Source organism: Rhinoraja longicauda, chromosome 23, assembly GCF_053455715.1.
Source record: "Rhinoraja longicauda isolate Sanriku21f chromosome 23, sRhiLon1.1, whole genome shotgun sequence".
NCBI classification, from domain to species: Eukaryota; Metazoa; Chordata; class Chondrichthyes; order Rajiformes; family Arhynchobatidae; genus Rhinoraja; species Rhinoraja longicauda.
In genome coordinates, this window is record NC_135975.1 from 197,520 (window position 1) to 215,771 (window position 18,252).

At 48.7% G+C, this 18,252-nt stretch overlaps 1 protein-coding gene across 9 annotated transcripts in view; it reads right to left on the reverse strand.

Annotated features, from left to right (window-relative positions):
- LOC144604761 (protein piccolo-like) overlaps positions 1-17,916 on the reverse strand; it is a 180,617-nt gene extending 162,701 nt beyond the window's left edge. For all 9 annotated transcript variants that reach the window (XR_013548776.1, XM_078419394.1, XM_078419396.1 and 6 more), the window contains exons 1-3: positions 17,852-17,916; positions 16,611-17,354; positions 4,691-6,001 (exon numbers count right to left, since the gene is read on the reverse strand). Coding sequence is in view for 8 of the 9 variants with exons in the window: in XM_078419394.1 (XP_078275520.1) it covers positions 4,691-6,001; positions 16,611-17,201 (1,902 nt within the window). In the remaining variant the exon portion in view is untranslated. The remainder of the gene's footprint in view (positions 1-4,690; positions 6,002-16,610; positions 17,355-17,851) is intronic.
- Positions 17,917-18,252: the final 336 nt, after the last annotated feature.

Here is an 18,252-nt window from a genome sequence, read left to right on the forward strand (position 1 = left end):
ACCTCTATAACAAACATACCTCCATCAATGACCACTCTGGCAGCTCACACACACCAGTGGCCTAACATGATGAGCGTTTGTCGGCACTGGGCCTGTACTCACTGGAGTTTAGAAGAATGAGGGGGGACCTCATTGAAACTTACCGAATAGTGAAAGGCCTGAATAGAGTGGATGTGGAGAGGATGTTTCCACTAGTGGGAGAGTCTAGGACCAGAGTTCATAGACTCGGAATAAAAGGACATTCCTTTAGGAATGTGATGAAGAAGAATTTCTTTAGTCAGACGGTAGTGAATTTGTGGAATTTCTGGCCACAAGGTTGTGGAGGCTAAATCAGTGGATATTTTTAAGGCACAGATGGATAGATTCTTGATTAGTACGGGGGTCAGGGGAGAAGGCAGGAGAATGTGGTTAGGAGGGAGAGATAGATCAGCCATGATTAAAAGGTACTGTAGATTTGATGGGCTGAATGGCCTAATTCTGCTCCTATCACTGATGACCACAGCTGTAGCTCAAATACTCCATCAGTGACTGTTCCTGCAGCTCAGACACTTGGGATGAATGATGGCCACAGACTAGATGGTTCCAATTATCACAAATTATAATCTCATGTTTGTATCAAGTTTTAATATAAAGCACTCCACAAATGGCTGCTCATTTACACAAAGTAATGATGCTGATTATCACTTGAAGACACTGTCAATTGGAGAGTTTCCAAAATGACTTTATTCCAAATTTAAATTTTGCCCAATGGGATGGGTGGGTGGGGGGGGGGAGACTTACTTGTGAGTGGTCCTTGATTATGTTGGCTGATGTCACCATAACATCCCTGATGCCACTTCACTGCTACAACTCCAACAATGACCTGTATGAATAATATCCACAAGGTTATGCTCATCGTTGGGGCCCACCATTGACTGTGCAATGTTGGGGCCCACCATTCAATTGTTTTGTTTTCCTTGTAGTGTAAAGGAGAAAAGTTTCGCTGCAGTGATTCTTTGACATTGATTTTAAAAGCTAGTTTTGTCAAATACTCTGCACCAGCACGATATAGTTGTTGCATAATAGTAAAACAAGATGCATTATGTATTCTATAAATACTTATCAGTGCGTACAAGGCAAATTCAAGGAAGTGGTGTTGTTCCATCAGGTTCATCGGATTATCCTCACTAGCTCATACTTCTCTCTCCTGCTTCTTGGAAATTCTTCCTGCTTTGATCTCAGACGTCTTCAGCTGCCCTCTGGAGAGGGGCCATGTACGGGGGGGGGGAGGGAGAGGGGAGGGGGCAAGGGGGTGCTTGATGAGGCTTAGCTTGGGAGGTGGAATACTTCTTCCTTAATTACATTTGCATTCTGACTTGTAAGGAATTTTGGTTTTTTTTAATCTTTATTTCATACTTTATAATCACAGTAAAAAATGTGGGCATTGTTGGCCAAACAGATACCTGTATTTAATGTATAGGAAGTAACTAAAGAAACTAGTTTATACTGAGGATAGACAAAAAATGCTGAAGTAACTCCAGGTCAGGCAACACCTCTAGGGAAAAGGAGTAGGTGATATTTCAGGTCGGAACCCTTCTCAATGGTCCTGTATTTGATGTTGTCTACATGGACTTTGAAAAGGCTTTTGACCAGGTACCACGTGGCAGGCAGCTCTGGAAGTTAGATGACATCTTCTCAAAGCCTCTTTGTACCCCCCTCACAACCCACACTGCACCTATATTGGATATATAATATAATCTACATTGGATAGATTACACCTAATCCCTCAGCCAACCACTGATACTGCCTGCGAGAAGCTGGGGTCCAGCGGGCATCCCTTGGCCATCACCTCCCAACATAAAGTAGTTTTTTCCTTTGGTTTCTGTCTGCGGGAAGGATAGAGTGGGGTTGAGGGCAAGTCAGGAAGAGGAGAGTAGTGGCTTTGGTGAACATTACTCTCCATAGCAATCTCTGGCATTGATCAAGTCCAGGACTTGCTTTAATTAGGTTACGTGCTGATCTTAAAAGATATCTTGTGTGTGGCTTTGCAAATGCTGCAGGCTTGAGTGGAGACAACAGACGGAATGGAACCATTATGCAGAATCATGACATCAGTAACCAGGGAGCAGGGCTTAAGATGGCAAACACTTGCCTCATTTCATAGTTCCAAAGCAAATGGGAACATTGGGAACATCGGAGACAGAGGTTGTGCATCTGTTTTCATCACTGTTCTGGTCACTCAGCTATCAGAAGGATGTTATTAAGTTGGAAAAGGTGTAAAAGTGATTCACTAGAATGTTACCTGGGTTGAATTACAGCAGGAGGTTGGATATGTTGGATAAAGTGAACGAGCGCATTCTTTTCCCCGGTGGTAGAGGGTTCTAAAACTAGAGGGCACAGGCTTCAGGTGAGTTTTAAGAGGGGCCTCAGTGTCACCATTTTCACCCAGAAGGGGGTCTGTATCTGGAATGAGCTGCAAGATGAAGCGATAGGAGTGGATATAATTACAGCTTTATAAATGATTTCGATAGTTTTATGGAAAGGAAAGATTTAGAGGAATACAGGCCAAGTCCAGGCCAATGGAATGAGGCCATTATGCCAGCTTGGTTAGTATGGATGAGGTGGGCTGAAGGGCCTGTTTCCATGTTGTACCGGTTTATGACTCTACAGCAGCAAGAGACCACACCAGCCTTTCACTGCAGTCACAGATACCACTTCATTCCTTCCACAAAACAAGGAATCTTCTCAAACTGTTGTCTTCTCTGTAATTTGCTGAATTATAGGTGAAAAGTAGGAACCAAACATGTTCAGGCATGGAATATAACAATACGAGATTGAAATGTGTTTATAAACACTGGGGCGATCTCTCAAATTGTAGATCAAATGTGATAAACGTTACATCCTGATGAAATATTGATTTCCTCTGTAGTGAATGCTTTACAATCTCCACCTCTCAAAGGTGACCAATGAAACAGTGGCAACATGTCAGAACATTCAGTCACAACCTCACTGTCTGATGACAAAGTACCTGGTTTCACTCATTCCTTGATACAATATTTTCAATTATTCTACCAACACGGCTTCAGTTCATCAGTTGTTCGCACCTGAATCTGCAACTGTGTTTTCTGCTTACTCAGGGATTCATGCCAAAGCTATTATAGTGGAATTATAAACCAGCAGAACGACATCAACATATAATTGCAATCATTGCGTTAAAATACCTCTACAATGTCCTCGTGGGAACAAGCTCCAATAATGTTGACTCCAGTGAGATTGGAGTTGGAAATCAAAGAACTTGGTCAAAGGGGTTTTAAATTTTAAAGAGATAGAGGTTTTCAGGGAATATTAGGATTGGGGGAGAAGGGAGAAAGGTGGAGAGGATTAAACTATTGCAGAGGTGAGAGGTTGGAATGGTCACCAACATTGAGCGAATAGAGTCAGGGATGATCAAGAGGACAAGAGAATTAGATAAATAAAAATATCCCAGAAATTCCTTCATACTTCGGGTGACAGGCCATTACATAAATAACTCTGAAACCATGTGAAGGAAAAAAACTGCAGATGCTAGTTAAAATCGAAGGTAGACACAAAATGCTGGAGTAACTTAGCGGGTCAGGCAGCATCTCTGAAGAGAAGGAATGGGCGAAGTTTCGGGTCGAGACCCTTCTTCAGACTGATCTAAAGGGTCTCGACCCGAAACGTCAACCATTCCTTCTCTCCAGAGATGCTGCCGAGTTACTCCAGCATTTTGTGTCTAAACTCTGAAACCATCTCTGATATTCTGCAGGATAATGGTTCCTCGCTTCGTTAATGCAGATCTCTGATTTTTAAGACACAATGAGCTAAATTGAGTTACTCGGAATTGACAAGTAATTTAATCGTCACTGTGAGATTTGTCTTAAAAACAAAAGTGCTAAACCTTGAATGCAAGGCCCCAGCAGATGGTGGCAATGTGATGTTGCAGCTGCTGATATCAGCATAAATCAGCTTCACCTCGTTACGGAAGGGGTTTCATTAAATCACACATCATCAGCTACAAAAATAAACGTTGATAATAAGTTCGCCATCAATCCAGGATTCAGTGCTTCAAGTTTCTAAAGCCAAAGTTTCAAAGACATTCAGGCACTTGAATGATCTGTGATCATGTGGCAGTGTTTAACACAAGATCTGAATCAGAACAAACACATATTTCATTGTAAACTTGCAAACATTTCTCTCAGAAGCCTTTAATCACAATATTGCTCACGCCAATAAAGCTAACTTTAAAATAATTACTTCACAATGCCACGGATATGGAATACGAGTTTGATATGCTCACCTCATAATTCCAGTTTATTTTACTTAACAATCTCTAGTCAGCTAAAGCTACAGAATGAACTAGGGTCAACATTAGTAATTCCCTTAATTATCTTGCGGCTATCCGTAAATGAGTAATTTGTGTTATCTCGCATGGTTTAATGGGAGTGAAATCATATCCTGGATTCCATTTGCTTATGCAACGAACAGCAAACAGGACATACTGAGAGACCATTGTGTGTAGTAAGGACTGTCTGCTGAACACAGTGGAGGAGGAACTGTAGGTTGAAAACCACATGAAAGATCTTCACAACATTTGTAATTAACTGCTCCAAAATGAAAAATTTTGCCAATCTGCATTTTCTTATTTACAAACATGACAATTAATAAAGATAAAAAAGTAATTATTTCCTACCTGTGTCATATGTGGCATTGGGTTAAATCCACAAAGGTTGCAGACTCTAGTCTTGCATTCTGTGCATGTGTTGTAGTTGGGAGCAGCCTTGGAACCAACGTTCAGGGCGGTTTTGCAAAGAGGGCACGAGGTGCCAGCTCCACCCTCCGCTGGCTTGGCCACCTGACCAGGTGTGTCAGCTATTTGTTTAGTGGCTGCAGGTTGCTTGGTTGGTCCAGTTTGCATTGTGCTGTGAGTTGGTGCGGCTGCCCTCTGCTCTGGTCTTTCCGCAGCTGGAGGCTTGGTTTCTCGTTTCCCAGTGTCGGGCTTTGGCCCTTTCTGTGGCGTGCTGCTTGCCGCGGGGGGTGGAGGTGCAGGTTGCTGCTTGGTCCCAGGCTTCTGTTGGTCTACAGGTGTGGGGACTGTGGAGATCAAGGTGGAAGCCTGGCTGAACAATGATGCCCCAAAACCAAAGAGCTTTCCTGTAACACTCTCCTGAGGAGTGCTGGGCTGGAAGGGTGGAGGTTGGGGAGAACCTCCCAGGTTCAGACTGAAACGCCTCGATTGTTCTGGTTTTTGACTCTCTGGAGGAATTTGTGAAGATGGCGGCTTTGTAGCTGGTTGTTTCTGACTCGGTTTCCCTTGTTCCTCTTTGGGGCACAGGGGTTTGGATTCCATTTTCAGAGCAGGCTGTTTGGGTGGTTCAGCAGGTGTCTGTTTCTCCTGTGACACTGTGACCACTGGACCTGGCTTCTGTCCCTGCTTTGACTGACCCTCATTCTGGACAACCTCTTTCCCTGGAACAAATTCTCCTTTTGCTTTCACCTGCTGCGGCTGCTTTCTCAGATCAGAGTCTTTCTGTTTCTCCACAGGCTCTTGTGCTGGAGTTTGGTCCATGTGTCTGGGACCTTTCTGCTGGACTCCGGGTGATGCATGTGGGGTTTCTGGTGCTGCAGTGGTGGGAATAACCTGCTGTGGTTTAACAGGCTTGTGTTTCTGGGCTGCTTGTTGTTCTGGAGGCCCATGTGATGCCTGTTTGGGTTTCGGAGGTGGAGATGCAGCCATTGACTTCTGCTTGGTGAGCAGTGGCTGTTTCCTGGCTCCAGTTTGTGACAGTGGCTTGGCTTGGTCCACCCTTGGCGTGGGGTCCTTCTGCTGAGCTGCTCCTTGCTTGGTGACCTGTGGGGCGGAGGCAGGGGTGCCTGGGGCGGAGGCAGGGGTGCCCGGCTTGGTGCCTGGGGCGGAGGCAGGGGTGCCCGGCTTGGTGCCTGGGGTGGAGGCCGTGCCCAGGGCTCTCTGCATCTGGCATGTCAGGCACAGCCATTCCTTGACCTGTGGATAAAGTGCATCATGAGTCACCTCCCACCAACTGTTCACCACCCAACCTGCAGCTTATCAGATGGGTTAATCATTAACCAGCTAATTAAACCAACAGGCATCAAATTGCAGCTTTTAGCAAACACAAGGCATGGTAATCAGTTGAATGAAATCATCTTTATTTACTGGTTACATCACCCACCACCACCACCTGCTCTTAATGCTCTGCACTGAATGTTTTTGTGAGGATGTTGTAATTCTAAGCGTGCAGGAAGGAACTGCAGATGTTGGTTTACACCAAAGATAGATGCTGGAGTAACTCAGCAGGACAGGCAACATCTCTGGATAGAAGAAATGGGTGTCTATTTTCTGTTGACCCATTTGACTATGTCAGTGTTGACTCGTGCTATATTTGTGTCTATGTTGTAATTCTAAACTTGGAATTCTAAACTTGGAATAAGATAGGATACAGGATTTGGCTTCAACTGGTTACATTTCATGGAAAATGTTAACCAATTTCAGGAAGCATCAGGTTTAGCTGAGAAAGATAATTCCTTCAGGGTAGGCTAGTTAGTTTAGTTTATTGTCCTTTGTAGCAAGGTACATTGAAAAGCTTTTGTTGTCTGCTAACCATTCAGTGGTTGTGTGTCAACCTGTCTGAGCTTTAGTGGTTGTTTCTGCACCAGTGCAATTGGCAATTCCAGGATCAGGACCGGTGATTCCTGGTGTTCCCGTGGGATCTGTGTTCCACGTGCACCAGCTCAGGCACTACATGAAGTCAGGGAGAGGAGTGGTGACACAAAGCTCACTGCTGTGTCCATAGTGCAGATGATTGTTGCTTCAAATCATCCCAGCTCTCCCAACCTGCTCTTGAGCAATGGTTCTTTGAAGGTTCGGAACCTCAGCATTATATTTTCAGAGTGTGTAAGACTCTCGTGAGAATCTGCGACAGGGACTTACTACAGTTCAGCAATCACCTGTGTGTTTGTTAACCCACAGAAATATTCCCACAAGACCCTGTTACCCTACAGTGAAACTCTGCTCCCTTAAAATAATCAATCATTAAACTTAATCACTTCAAATACATGGAAACTGAAAGCTAATCAATATAGATTCAATATCAATATCTTTGGTGTAAACCAACTGCAGTTCCTTCCTACACAGCTAGTCAATATAGATTATGTCATGAAAATTGAAAAGATAGAGCAGCTTGAATTTATATAAACCTTAACACAACATCCCGCCTACTCCTTCAAATGTTGAGACAAGCATGGTAACGTCAGTCCTCAGAGGCTCGGTCAGTGAGCATCTCACAGGTGGGCCGACAGAGGCTCGGTCAGTGAGCATCTCACAGGTGGGCCGACAGAGCCTCGGTCAGTGAGCATCTCACAGGTGGGCCGACAGAGGTTCATGGAGCACAGCAGATTCTAAATATTCGCTCTATAATGGAGGGTCTCTATTGAGAGAGCAGGAGCATAAAACTTAATCCACAGCAAATCCAGATAACGGCGATGGGGGTGGGGGAGGAGGGAGAAGGTGGGGGGGAGGTGCGGGGAGGTGGGAGGAGGAGTGAGGGGTGGGGGAGAAGGCATGAGGGGCAAGGGGAGGGAGTGCGGGGAGGGGAGAAGGCATGATGAGGAAGGGGGGGATGAGGAAGGAGTTGGAGGGTGTGAAGAGGATGGGGGGACAGAGGGGAGGGGGACAGAGGTAAGGAGGCGGAGGGGTGAGGGCCGGGGAGGGGGTGCAAGATGAAGAGGAAGAGGTGAGGGTTGGGGAAAGGAGGGAGTGAGAAGTTGGTTCAACAAGGTTTAGTTTCTCTGTGTGAAGAGCTGTGTTACATGAGCAGAGCGTGTTACATGGGCAGAGCTGTGTTACATGGGCAGAGCTGTGTTACATGGGCAGAGCGTGTTACATGGGCAGAGCGTGTTACATGGGCAGAGCTGTGTTACATGGGCAGAGTGTGTTACATGGGCAGAGCGTGTTACATGGGCAGAGCGTGTTACATGGGCAGAGCTGTGTTACATGGGCAGAGCTGTGTTACATGGGCAGAGTGTGTTACATGGGCAGAGCGTGTTACATGGGCAGAGCTGTGTTACATGGGCAGAGTGTGTTACATGGGCAGAGCGTGTTACATGGGCAGAGCGTGTTACAAACAGATCGGGTTACAACTCTGCAGCTTTACATTTCAACGGATTATCTCCACGTTCACTAAACATCTGCAGCTGTTTGTGGAGTGGTATTTTGTCTTGCGACTGTCTGCAGTGCCCTATTATTACAGATTGTCAAAGAGAGTAAACCAAGCACATTCCAATTTTAATGAAATTGTTCAAATTTGAGTTGTGAAAAGACCTAATGTTTCTCTAAAATTTCCAAGGTTATTTTACCAGAGCTCGAATTAGAAATCTAGCTGTGATTGACCAGCCAATAACAATCAGTTGCCCAGAAATCAGCGCACTAGAAATGTTAAACAATTCCCAGAAAGAATTACCCAAATTCATAAAATCTAGCCACAAATGGTGGGGGCATCGAGCTTCCAGTGAGCACGGCCTCCACTGTTGGGAACGATCAGGCTGGTGATCCACATCTACCTGAACAAGACAATGGAACCTTCACACGCTGCAAGGCCAGGAACATTGTGAGCAGCACTGGACAACAATGTGCAGCAGCACTGGACACTGGACAACAATGTGCAGCAGCACTGGACACTGGACAACAATGTGCAGCAGCACTGGACACTGGACAACAAGTGGCTGCATCAGGCGGAGCGTAGAGCCAAGGCACGTGGGCACCAAGTGCCACTACCTGCTGAGGTTCTACCTGTCCCCGGTGTTGCGAAGGATGGTCCTGGCGCAGATGCCACGCAATGTGCCGGTCAGCTGGACATTGCAGTGCAGGAAGGATCTGACTGGGAGGGCCCACCATCTGGGAGGGTCGCTCGTGGAAAGGTTCTTCCGGACCAACACCTTTGACCACAAGTCCATCGGGCAGTGGTCAGCATGGAACATCCTGCAGGCACTGCAGGGGAATGACTCCATGGATCCTGTGGCGTGGTTCCCAGAGCAGACTGCCCAGCTTGTCTGGCAAAATGCCTCAACGCCAGAACTCACCAACAAGCACCAAGACCTGGCTTGGCTGGCGGTGAGGGGAGCCCTCTCAGTCAGATCCTTCCTGCACCGCCGGAACCTCACTACCAGCGCACGCTGCCCTCGGGATGGCTGCTATGGAGAGGAGACGGTGGCCCACCTCTTCACAGAGTGTGGATTTGCCAAGAGAGTCTGGAGAGGTTTGCAGGGGTCCCTGTCACGATTTATTCCGAGCAGCTCCGTCACAGAGGACTCTGTGATCTACGGACTGTTCCCAGGGACGCATTCGGAGACTGACATCGAGTGCTGCTGGAAGGTCATCAACTCGGTGAAAGACGCTCTTTGGTCTGCCCGAGCTTTGTTGACCTCCCAACGGAGCGAGCTGTCCGTGGGGGAATGTTGCCGACTGGCCCGCTGCAGACTGCAGGAGTACGTGCTGAGGGATGCACTGAAGCTTGGTGCAGCCAACGCCAACGCCCTGTGGGGGAGGACCACAGTCTAGGGGCCTTCCGCTGCTGGACATGGGGGGCAGGGTGTGGTGGAGAAGCCCCTCCAAATAAGGGATACTGAGTTAATGTCTGTAAATTTGGAAGTGAATATCTGTATCGAATGGGTAACCTCCGGAAATGTCGATGGGGTTGTTAAAAAATATGTTTTTGTAAATATTTATTACTTGAATAAAGTATTTTTTTATATAATAAATAAAGAAATAAATAAATAAATAAAACAATGTGCAGCAGCACTGGACAACAAAGATCTCCTGGGTCATCGTTGACATCAAAGAACATGAGCTGATTAAATAGAGACATTACTGCCGTTCCGGGGAAGGTCCTGAGAGTGACCTTGGCGTCTACAGATAGGGCTGAGATGTGGGTCGGGGGCCTAGGTTCTTGCCGCAAGTTACCTGTGGTGACAGACTTGGAAAACTGGAGCCTGTGAGGCCAGTCTTCACCAGAGACATCCTGGGAGAATGTGGAGCCTCTGGGGATTGCTAGCAAGAGTCACACTTTGTCCCCGATATTATAACCTCTCCAGCTAACACTGGTGGTCAGAAATGAAGATATCATAGAGTTATACAGTGTGGAAGCAGGCCCTTCAGCCCAACTTGCCCATAAAATGTTGATCCTGAATCGTGAACACATTTGGAGCACACGAGATAGAATGGGGTGAATAATAAAGTCTGCAATTGCTTTAAGCTGAAACGTGTTTTGACTTTAATATAATCGCCTCCACAGAGTACTCCAGCTGAAGTGAAATCTCTTTGGACAAAGCAAGTAGCTAATTAGATAATTAACTGATTATAGGAGAGAGATAAATAGTTATTCATAACAGCAATTGTCTAAAAGGCCTAAACAGCTGTAACCAGTTGTGCATTCACTCACCCTCGATCACCACTGTTCTGCTGACAAGAGGTTGCAAGCATACTGTTTCAAGAAGTCTAGTATGAAAAATAATATCATCACATGGATGTGATCACACTCCCGTGTTGCGGAGTGCAGAATGGGTTGGAGTCATTGAGTCACAAAGCACCCTATACCCTTCGGCCCACCCTACAGCCATGCCGACCAACATGCCTCATCTACACTAGTCCCACCCTACAGCCATGCTGACCAACATGCCCCATCTACACTAGTCCCACCCGCCCATGTTTGGCCCACAGCCCTCCAAACCTTTCCTATCCATGTACCTGTCTTTTACGTGTTGTTGCAGTACCAGCCAACTACCTCCTCTGGCAGTTTGTTCCATGCACCCACCACCCTCTGTGAGAGGAAATTGCCCCTTGGGTTCCTATTAAAACTTTCTGCCCTCACCTTATACCTTTGTCATAATTCTAAGAATTAGACCATTCGGCCCATCAAGTCAACTCACCATTCAATCACGGCTGATCTATCTCTCCCTCCTAACCCCATTCTCCTACTTTCTCCCCATAACCCCTGACACCTGGCCTCTGGTTCTCAAATACCCTGTTAAAAGATTTGTGCATACAGAGAAATGAAAGTAGATACATCACGCAAGTCACTCCAGTCGTTGGGTTGTTTTCATTGCCATGGGGAATGTCATGTCATCTGCCAACTCTCAATGGGATGAAATTAAAAGTCACATCTTCAGATTTTAATAGTTACCGCAGAGTGACGTACTACCAAGTCTAGCCTCTTGATAATTCTGTCACGATCCCTGCAGGAGCTGGGGAACCCAATGGGGAAAGTAGACGTGTACAGAGCAGATGTATGTGCCTAATGAACGGCATACGCCAAGAAAAAGATTACGATGAAATTGGACTGTGGTTTTGGTAAAAATTGACCAATTCAAAGTAATAATAACAATCTAATTCTGAGAAAAGTACAAGTATGCAGTCAGTATTATTTGGCAATTCTCACTGATGGAATGGACACAGCAGTGGAAAGGCCTGTGTACATCAGCATTCCCTATTAGCTCTTAGGAAGATGAGGGTATTCATCTTGTTGGGGTGGGTAGTGTGCGTTGTTGAACATAAAACAGTACAGCACAGGATCAGGTCTTCTGCCAAACATACCTCTGCCAAAAATGATGCCAAGACCTGAAAATAATCATGTCCCTTCATTCCTTGCAAATCCATGTACCGATCCAAGAGTCTCTTAGACACCACTATCATATCTGCCTCCACCATCACCCCTGGCAACGTGTTCCAGGCCCCCACCCCTCTCTGAGTTGCCCCGTCTGTCTCCGTTATATTTTGCCCCTCTCACTGTAAAGCTTGCAAGGGTGATTGCTTTGTTGGGCTGGGCCGGCTGTGTTGTGAGGGTGTGACTTTAGTGTTAGGATTGGGTCGTTTCAGGAATTAGACCCAGTGAAAACAAGGGGACATTGATTTATTTGGTATGTTTGGCACAAACACTGTGGGCCAAAGGGCCCGTTCCTGTTCGACGTTTGATATTTCCTGGTCAGTCTGGTGGTGGACTGTGCAGGGGACTCACAGTGATTGTAATCTAAATGCAGGAAATGTCTCTCACCATCTACAATCCTTGAGATCCTACGAAATTCTGTTAAAATGTTTATGTGCACACTGCATCAACTTAAAACAAAAACTAATGAGATCGAAATGTCCGCAGATGACAAATTGCATAGCAGGTGAGAAGATTCTCTTCTTTTGTTGTCCAAGTAAATTGCTTCAAATGGACATTAGAGGCAATCGTTAAATATGTCCAACAAGCTCTAAAAATAGAGAAAGCGTTTGGCAGATTGGTCTTCACCATTCAGAGTTTGGAAGTTGGGACATTATGTTACAAGATGTAATAAGAAAGAACTGCAGATGCTGGTTTATACCAAAGATAGACATAAGGCGCTGGAGTTACTCAACGGGTCAGGCAGCATCTCTGGAGAGAATGGATAGGTGATGTTTTTTGCCGCGATCGTAATTCAGACTGAAAGTCGGGTGGGGAGGTCCATGTTCAAGATGTTGGCGAGGCCACATTGAGAGTATTATGTTCAGTTTTGGTCACTGTGCTACAGGAAGGATGTCATTAACCTGGAAAGAGGGCAGTAAAGAATTACCATGATGTTGCCAGGAATTGAGGGCTTGAGCTGCAGATTGGGCAGGCTTAGACTTTATTCCTTGGAGCACAGGAGGATGAGGGGTGATTTTATAGAGGTGTACAAAATCATGAGGGGAATAGATAGGGTGAATGTACAGAGGCTTTTACCCAGGTTAGCGGAATCAAAGAACAGAGGACATAGGTTTAAGATGAGAGGGGCAAGATTTAACAGGAGCTTGAGAGGCAACTTTTTCACTCAGATGGTGGTGGGTGTTTGGAACAAGCTGCCAGAGGAGGTAGTTGAGGCAGGGACTATAATAGCATTAGATAGGAAAGGTTTAGAGGCATATGGATCAAACGCAGATGAATCCTGCTGAGTTACTCCAGCGTTTTGTGAATAAATACCTTCGATTTGTACCAGCATCTGCAGTTATTTTCTTATATTAAATGCGGATGAATGGGTCATCTTGGTCAGCATGGCAGAGTTGGGCTGCATTGGATATTTCCATGCTCTATGACTTTGACTAATTAATCAGATTGAAGAATAAATAAATAGTATCAGTGTCAGGAATAATCATAATATTGACTTCAGTAAAATCAGGCATCAAAAATTAAATAGAGAAAATTAAAGATTTGAATTATCAGCTTCCTGACTGATCAGACTCAAGCATTGACAGCCTTTATGTTCCTCCTTCTCTCTCACCAGCAGCTCTCTGCACCTTCATCCTCCCCTCCCTTTCCACCTGCCCTTGCCTCCAAACCGCCCCCTCCCCTACCTGTCTATCTGCCTATCACCCTTTCATCAATTACCTCCCTTCTGTTTCACCTCTCGTCCTCTCCTCTTTACTCTGGCTATCTCCTGTCTTCATTCTCGGTCCTATTGCAGAGTTTCAATATGAACCATTAACCAATCCTTTCTACCAACAGATGTTGTTTGATCTGCTGAGTTCTTCCAGCAGATTGTTGTTCCTCCAGATTCCAACCTCTGTAGTTGCCTCCTCCATTCTCATGCCCCCATCCCCTGTTCAGGACATAGACCTGATCTGCTTGTCCTCACCTTCTGCTCCATCAACCTCCATGTTCATCAGGGTATTTATTCACAAAATGCTGGAGTAACTCAGCAGGTCAGGCAGCATCTCAGGAGAGAAGGAATGGGTGACGTTTCGGGTCGAGACCCTTCTTCAGACTGTACCAGCATCTGCAGTTATTTTCTTATACTCCATGTTCATCATGCATGAAAACAGGCCTCAATTAAACTTTTCCACCTGCCTCCGTTTGGCCCATATCCCTTTAAACCTAACCTATCTATGTACCTGTCTAAATGTTTCTTAAACATTGCAATGGTACTTGCCTCAACTATCTCCTCTGGCAGATAGTTCCATATATCCACCGCCCTTTGTGTAAAAACGTTACCCCTCAGATTCCCATTAAATCTTTCCCCTTCACCTTAAACCCATGTCTTCTCATTCTCGATTCCCCTACTCTGGACAAGAGCCACTGTGCGTCTACCCGATCTATTTCTCTCATGATTTTATACACCTCTATAAGATCTCCCCTCATCCTCCTGCACTCCAAAGAATAGAGTTCTATCTTTCCCTGTAGCTCAGGACCTCGAGTCCTGGTAACATCCCCGTCAAGCTTCTTTTCACTCTTTCCAACTTGACATCTTTCCTATAACATTGTGCCCTTTAGAGAATACAATACTCTAAATGTGGACACACCAATGTTTTATATAACTCCAACATGACCTCCCAACTTCAATACTCTGACAGATGAAGGGTAATGTGCTGAAATCCCTTTTGACCACCCTATCTACCTGTGATGTCACTTTCAATGAGCTATGTACCTGCACTCCTAGAAACCTCTGCTTTACAACACACCCCAGAGCCCTACCATTCACTGTGAACGTCCTGACCATGTTAGACTTCCAAAAAGACACATCTCATATTTCTCCAAATTAAATTCCATCAACCATTTCTCAGCCCACCTGGCCAATCGATCCAAACTCTGCTGCAATTTTTCACAATCTACAATGCCACCTACTTTTGTGTCATCTGCAAACTTGCTAATCATGCCATACATGTCCTCATCCAAATGATTGATTTTGATGCCAAACAGCAATGAGCCCAGCACTGACCCCTGAGGCACACCATTAGTTGCAGGAGAGTCTTCATGGTTTCCACCATCTTCATTGCAGTGTGATACTAGACCATTGCCCCCAACCCTGGCTGGTTCACTCTCCTGTCTCCACTGACACTCACTACGCTTCTCACTGCACCCTCCCATGATATGTACTGGACACACAACAGTTCTTCAGCACCACCCTTTCCCAATATCCAGTGATCCAGGTAGTGGCGAGGTAGTGACTCATTTACATTCTTTCCACTTTGTGCCCTGCATTCAGTGCTCACAATGTAGCCTCTCTGTAGGGGGGAATCTGAATGCAGGTTGGGTCCACGAGAACACCCCGAGCTCTCATACTCCGTGTCACTTCCACATCCTCTGATCCGGCACCTTACTGCCAGAACACAGCCATTTGCGGTAATGCCCAAGATCTGATGAAGGATTGACAACATGGAATGTAATTCAGTATTTCCAGCATTGCAGCATCTGCAGTGTGTTTTATTTCACACTTCCAGCTCAGTGTTTATCCTTCTGTTCTCTTCCATCATGTTCCGTGCCAATGAACAAACCTTCACGGCCTCTCAACGGCACCAACGCCACTTGTGTCAATAGACAATAGACAATAGGTGCAGGAGGAGGCCATTCGGCCCTTTGAGTCATTCAATCTCTCTTAGCCTCCATCCCACCCTCTTACCTACGGCTTAACATGTTTTATGTGCAACATGTTGAAGATCATTGAAGATCAATAACCCAGAACATGACCTGTTTCTCCCTCGCTGGATGGTGCCTGATCAGCTGAGCATTTCCAATATGCTCTTTGTTTATGTAACTAACCCCTCTGTCGGTGAATTGAAAATGTGTGAGCAGTTCACATAGCTCAACAGTCGAACCCAACCCTAGACAATCTCACCAGATTAAAGTGACTTGAGTTAAAGATCCAAAGAGGAATACATTAGCAAGCATCCTATCCTAAATTGTCATGAAATAATTCCTGTTTCCAAATACAATGCGGTGGAGATGGACAGATACAATAATTTACCAGTAACTATTGTCAAGGGTTTGGTTATGAAAAGGGAGAGAACGAGAATGAAGGTCGGGGAGCACCTGTGCCCCCGTGAACTCTTTCAACCAAAGACTATCAGAATAATTCAGATCCCTGATCTGAAGATAAGATCTCTTCTCTCCGCGGGTATCACCTGATCTGCCAATTTCTAGCAATCCTTATGTAATTTCTGTAGAAATGGGGTGTGGTCGCAGATGGGAAACGGCCAGAACATCACCGATCCGTGGCCTGTCCGGAAACACCAGGCTCGGTCTGACCCTGACCCTACCCGCGACCATTCAATCCCGTACATCACCCCCAGCCCAGCTCGGCACGGTCAGCTTGAACAGGCTGGTGTTGCACTGCAGCCGGAGGATGAGCCGAGCAGGCAAACGGCGAATAATACCACTTCTTATCTGTACAACGCCGTTGAATCTGCTCACTCACAGCGGGGCTGAACAAGCAGACGGGCTGCCGGGCCGGCGGTGCTCGCACGACCGCGTCTGTTAACAGCGCCGTCGCTCACTAACGGCTGTCACAACCCATCTCACGGACTCTCCTTCTACCCCCACCTCCCCTGAGCTCCTCCCGCTCGGAATCTCAGCAGAATCAGCTAACTCCCGCGGCAAGGCGGGCAGAGGGTCCACAGACCGATCACTCAGGGCCTGGGATCACCGTACCCCAGCTCGGACAGACCCACGACCGCACACACCGCCCCCGCCCCACACACATCGACCGCCCCTCCAACCCAGCTCCCAGCCCGACCTCGTCCGCTCCTCGCCACATCCAGTACCGAGCCCTAACCCCCCACTCCCTATCGAGCCGTAGCCCCCTCTCCTTGCCCGGCCCGGCCCGGTTCTCACCTGGGTGATATGCGGGTTGGGGTTGAAGCCGCACTGAATGCAGACCAGGCGCTGGCACTCGGTGCACCGGCCGTAGCTGCCCGGGACTTGCAGCCGCAGCTCGGTGCTGGTGCAGACCGGGCACAGGTTCCCCTTCGGCGGCGGCGGCGCTGTCCCCGGTGCTGGAGCCGCTTGTGCCGCTGTCCGCGGCCCGGGAGCCGCCCTGGTCGCTGTCCCCGGTGCTGAAGCTGCTGTCCCTGGTGCTGAAGCCGCCCTGGTCGCTGTCCCCGGTGCTGAAGCTGCTGTCCCTGGTGCTGAAGCCGCCCTGGTCGCTGTCCCTGGTGCTGATGCCGCCCTGGTCGCTGTCCCCGGTGCTGAAGCGGACGGCAACGCTGACCGTGAGCCTGGGGCTGCCGAAGGTGCTGTCCGCGGGGCTGTGGCCGGGGTCGGATTGCCATCCGGCCGCCCACCTGCCGCCGCCCCGGGCGTCTCTCCTTGGGTCCGGGCCGCCGCCGCCTCGGGCTCGGCTTTGGAGTCGAAGAGGCCGAATCTGTTGACGACGGAGGAGACGGCGCTGAGTGGGCGGCCCTCGGATAGGAAGCTGGGCATCATGTTGGACGGCGGGGCGGTGGCGGCGCCCTGCGCTGCCGGGCGGAGCGGGGTCCCGGGCCGGGCCGGGCGGTCACTTCAGCAGCTCCTGGGCGCTGGGCCCGCGGGGTAACGGCCGCTCCGCTCTCTCGGCCCCCGCCGCTCACCCGCGGAAACCTGCAACGGCAGAGACAGAGCGTTGTTTACAGGGAGCAGCCGCGCGTGCCCGCGCCCTCGCTCGTGCCCGCGCCCTCGCTCGTGCCCGCGCCCCCGCCGATTCCCGCTGACGTCGGTCGCCGCGCGTTCACGAAACGTTAAAGGACTTGGCGGGGGCGCGCGCTGCCGGGGGCAGTGCGCGTTCACGGACCCGGGGCCCGGCGCTGCCGCAGGAGCCGCCGCCGGCTGGGATTGCGCGCTCCCGCCGCCCCGGGGACGCGCACCGGCACCGACAGACGTCGCTGATCGACCGGCTCCAGCGGCCGGATAGCGGCTCCTCCCGGTAACCCCCACCCGCTCCCTCTCCCTCCCCCCGCTCCCTCTCCCTCGCCCCCCCTTCCCCCCACCCGCTCCCTCTCCCCCCCACCCCGCACCCCGCACCCGTCACTCTCTCTGCTCCTCTCTACCCGCCCCTAGACGCTCTCCGGACCGCCTGAAATCTGCGGATTCCTGCTAACCTCCCGCTCCCGCCGCCACTCCCTGGATCTGTGCGTCTCCGCAGCCGCTTAATCGCTCCCGCTTCGCCCGCGTCCCCGCCTGTGCGCGCTCTCGCCGCCACCCATCGCCGCCGCCCCTGGACCCGACACCGACCGCCCACCCCCTGGTCCAGGCACCGACCGCCCACCCCCTGGACCCGACACCGACCGCCCACCCCCTGGTCCCGGCACCGACCGCCCACCCCCTGGACACGACACCGACCGCCCAACCCCCACCCCCTGGTCCCGACACCGACCGCCCACCCCCTGGTCCCGACACCGACCCCTCTCGGACCGTTCAACTCCCCGCTTTAAACCAGCCACGGGTGTAGATGTATCCGGGTCTCGATCCCTCAAATCTCCCCCACCCTGGACCCTCGGTG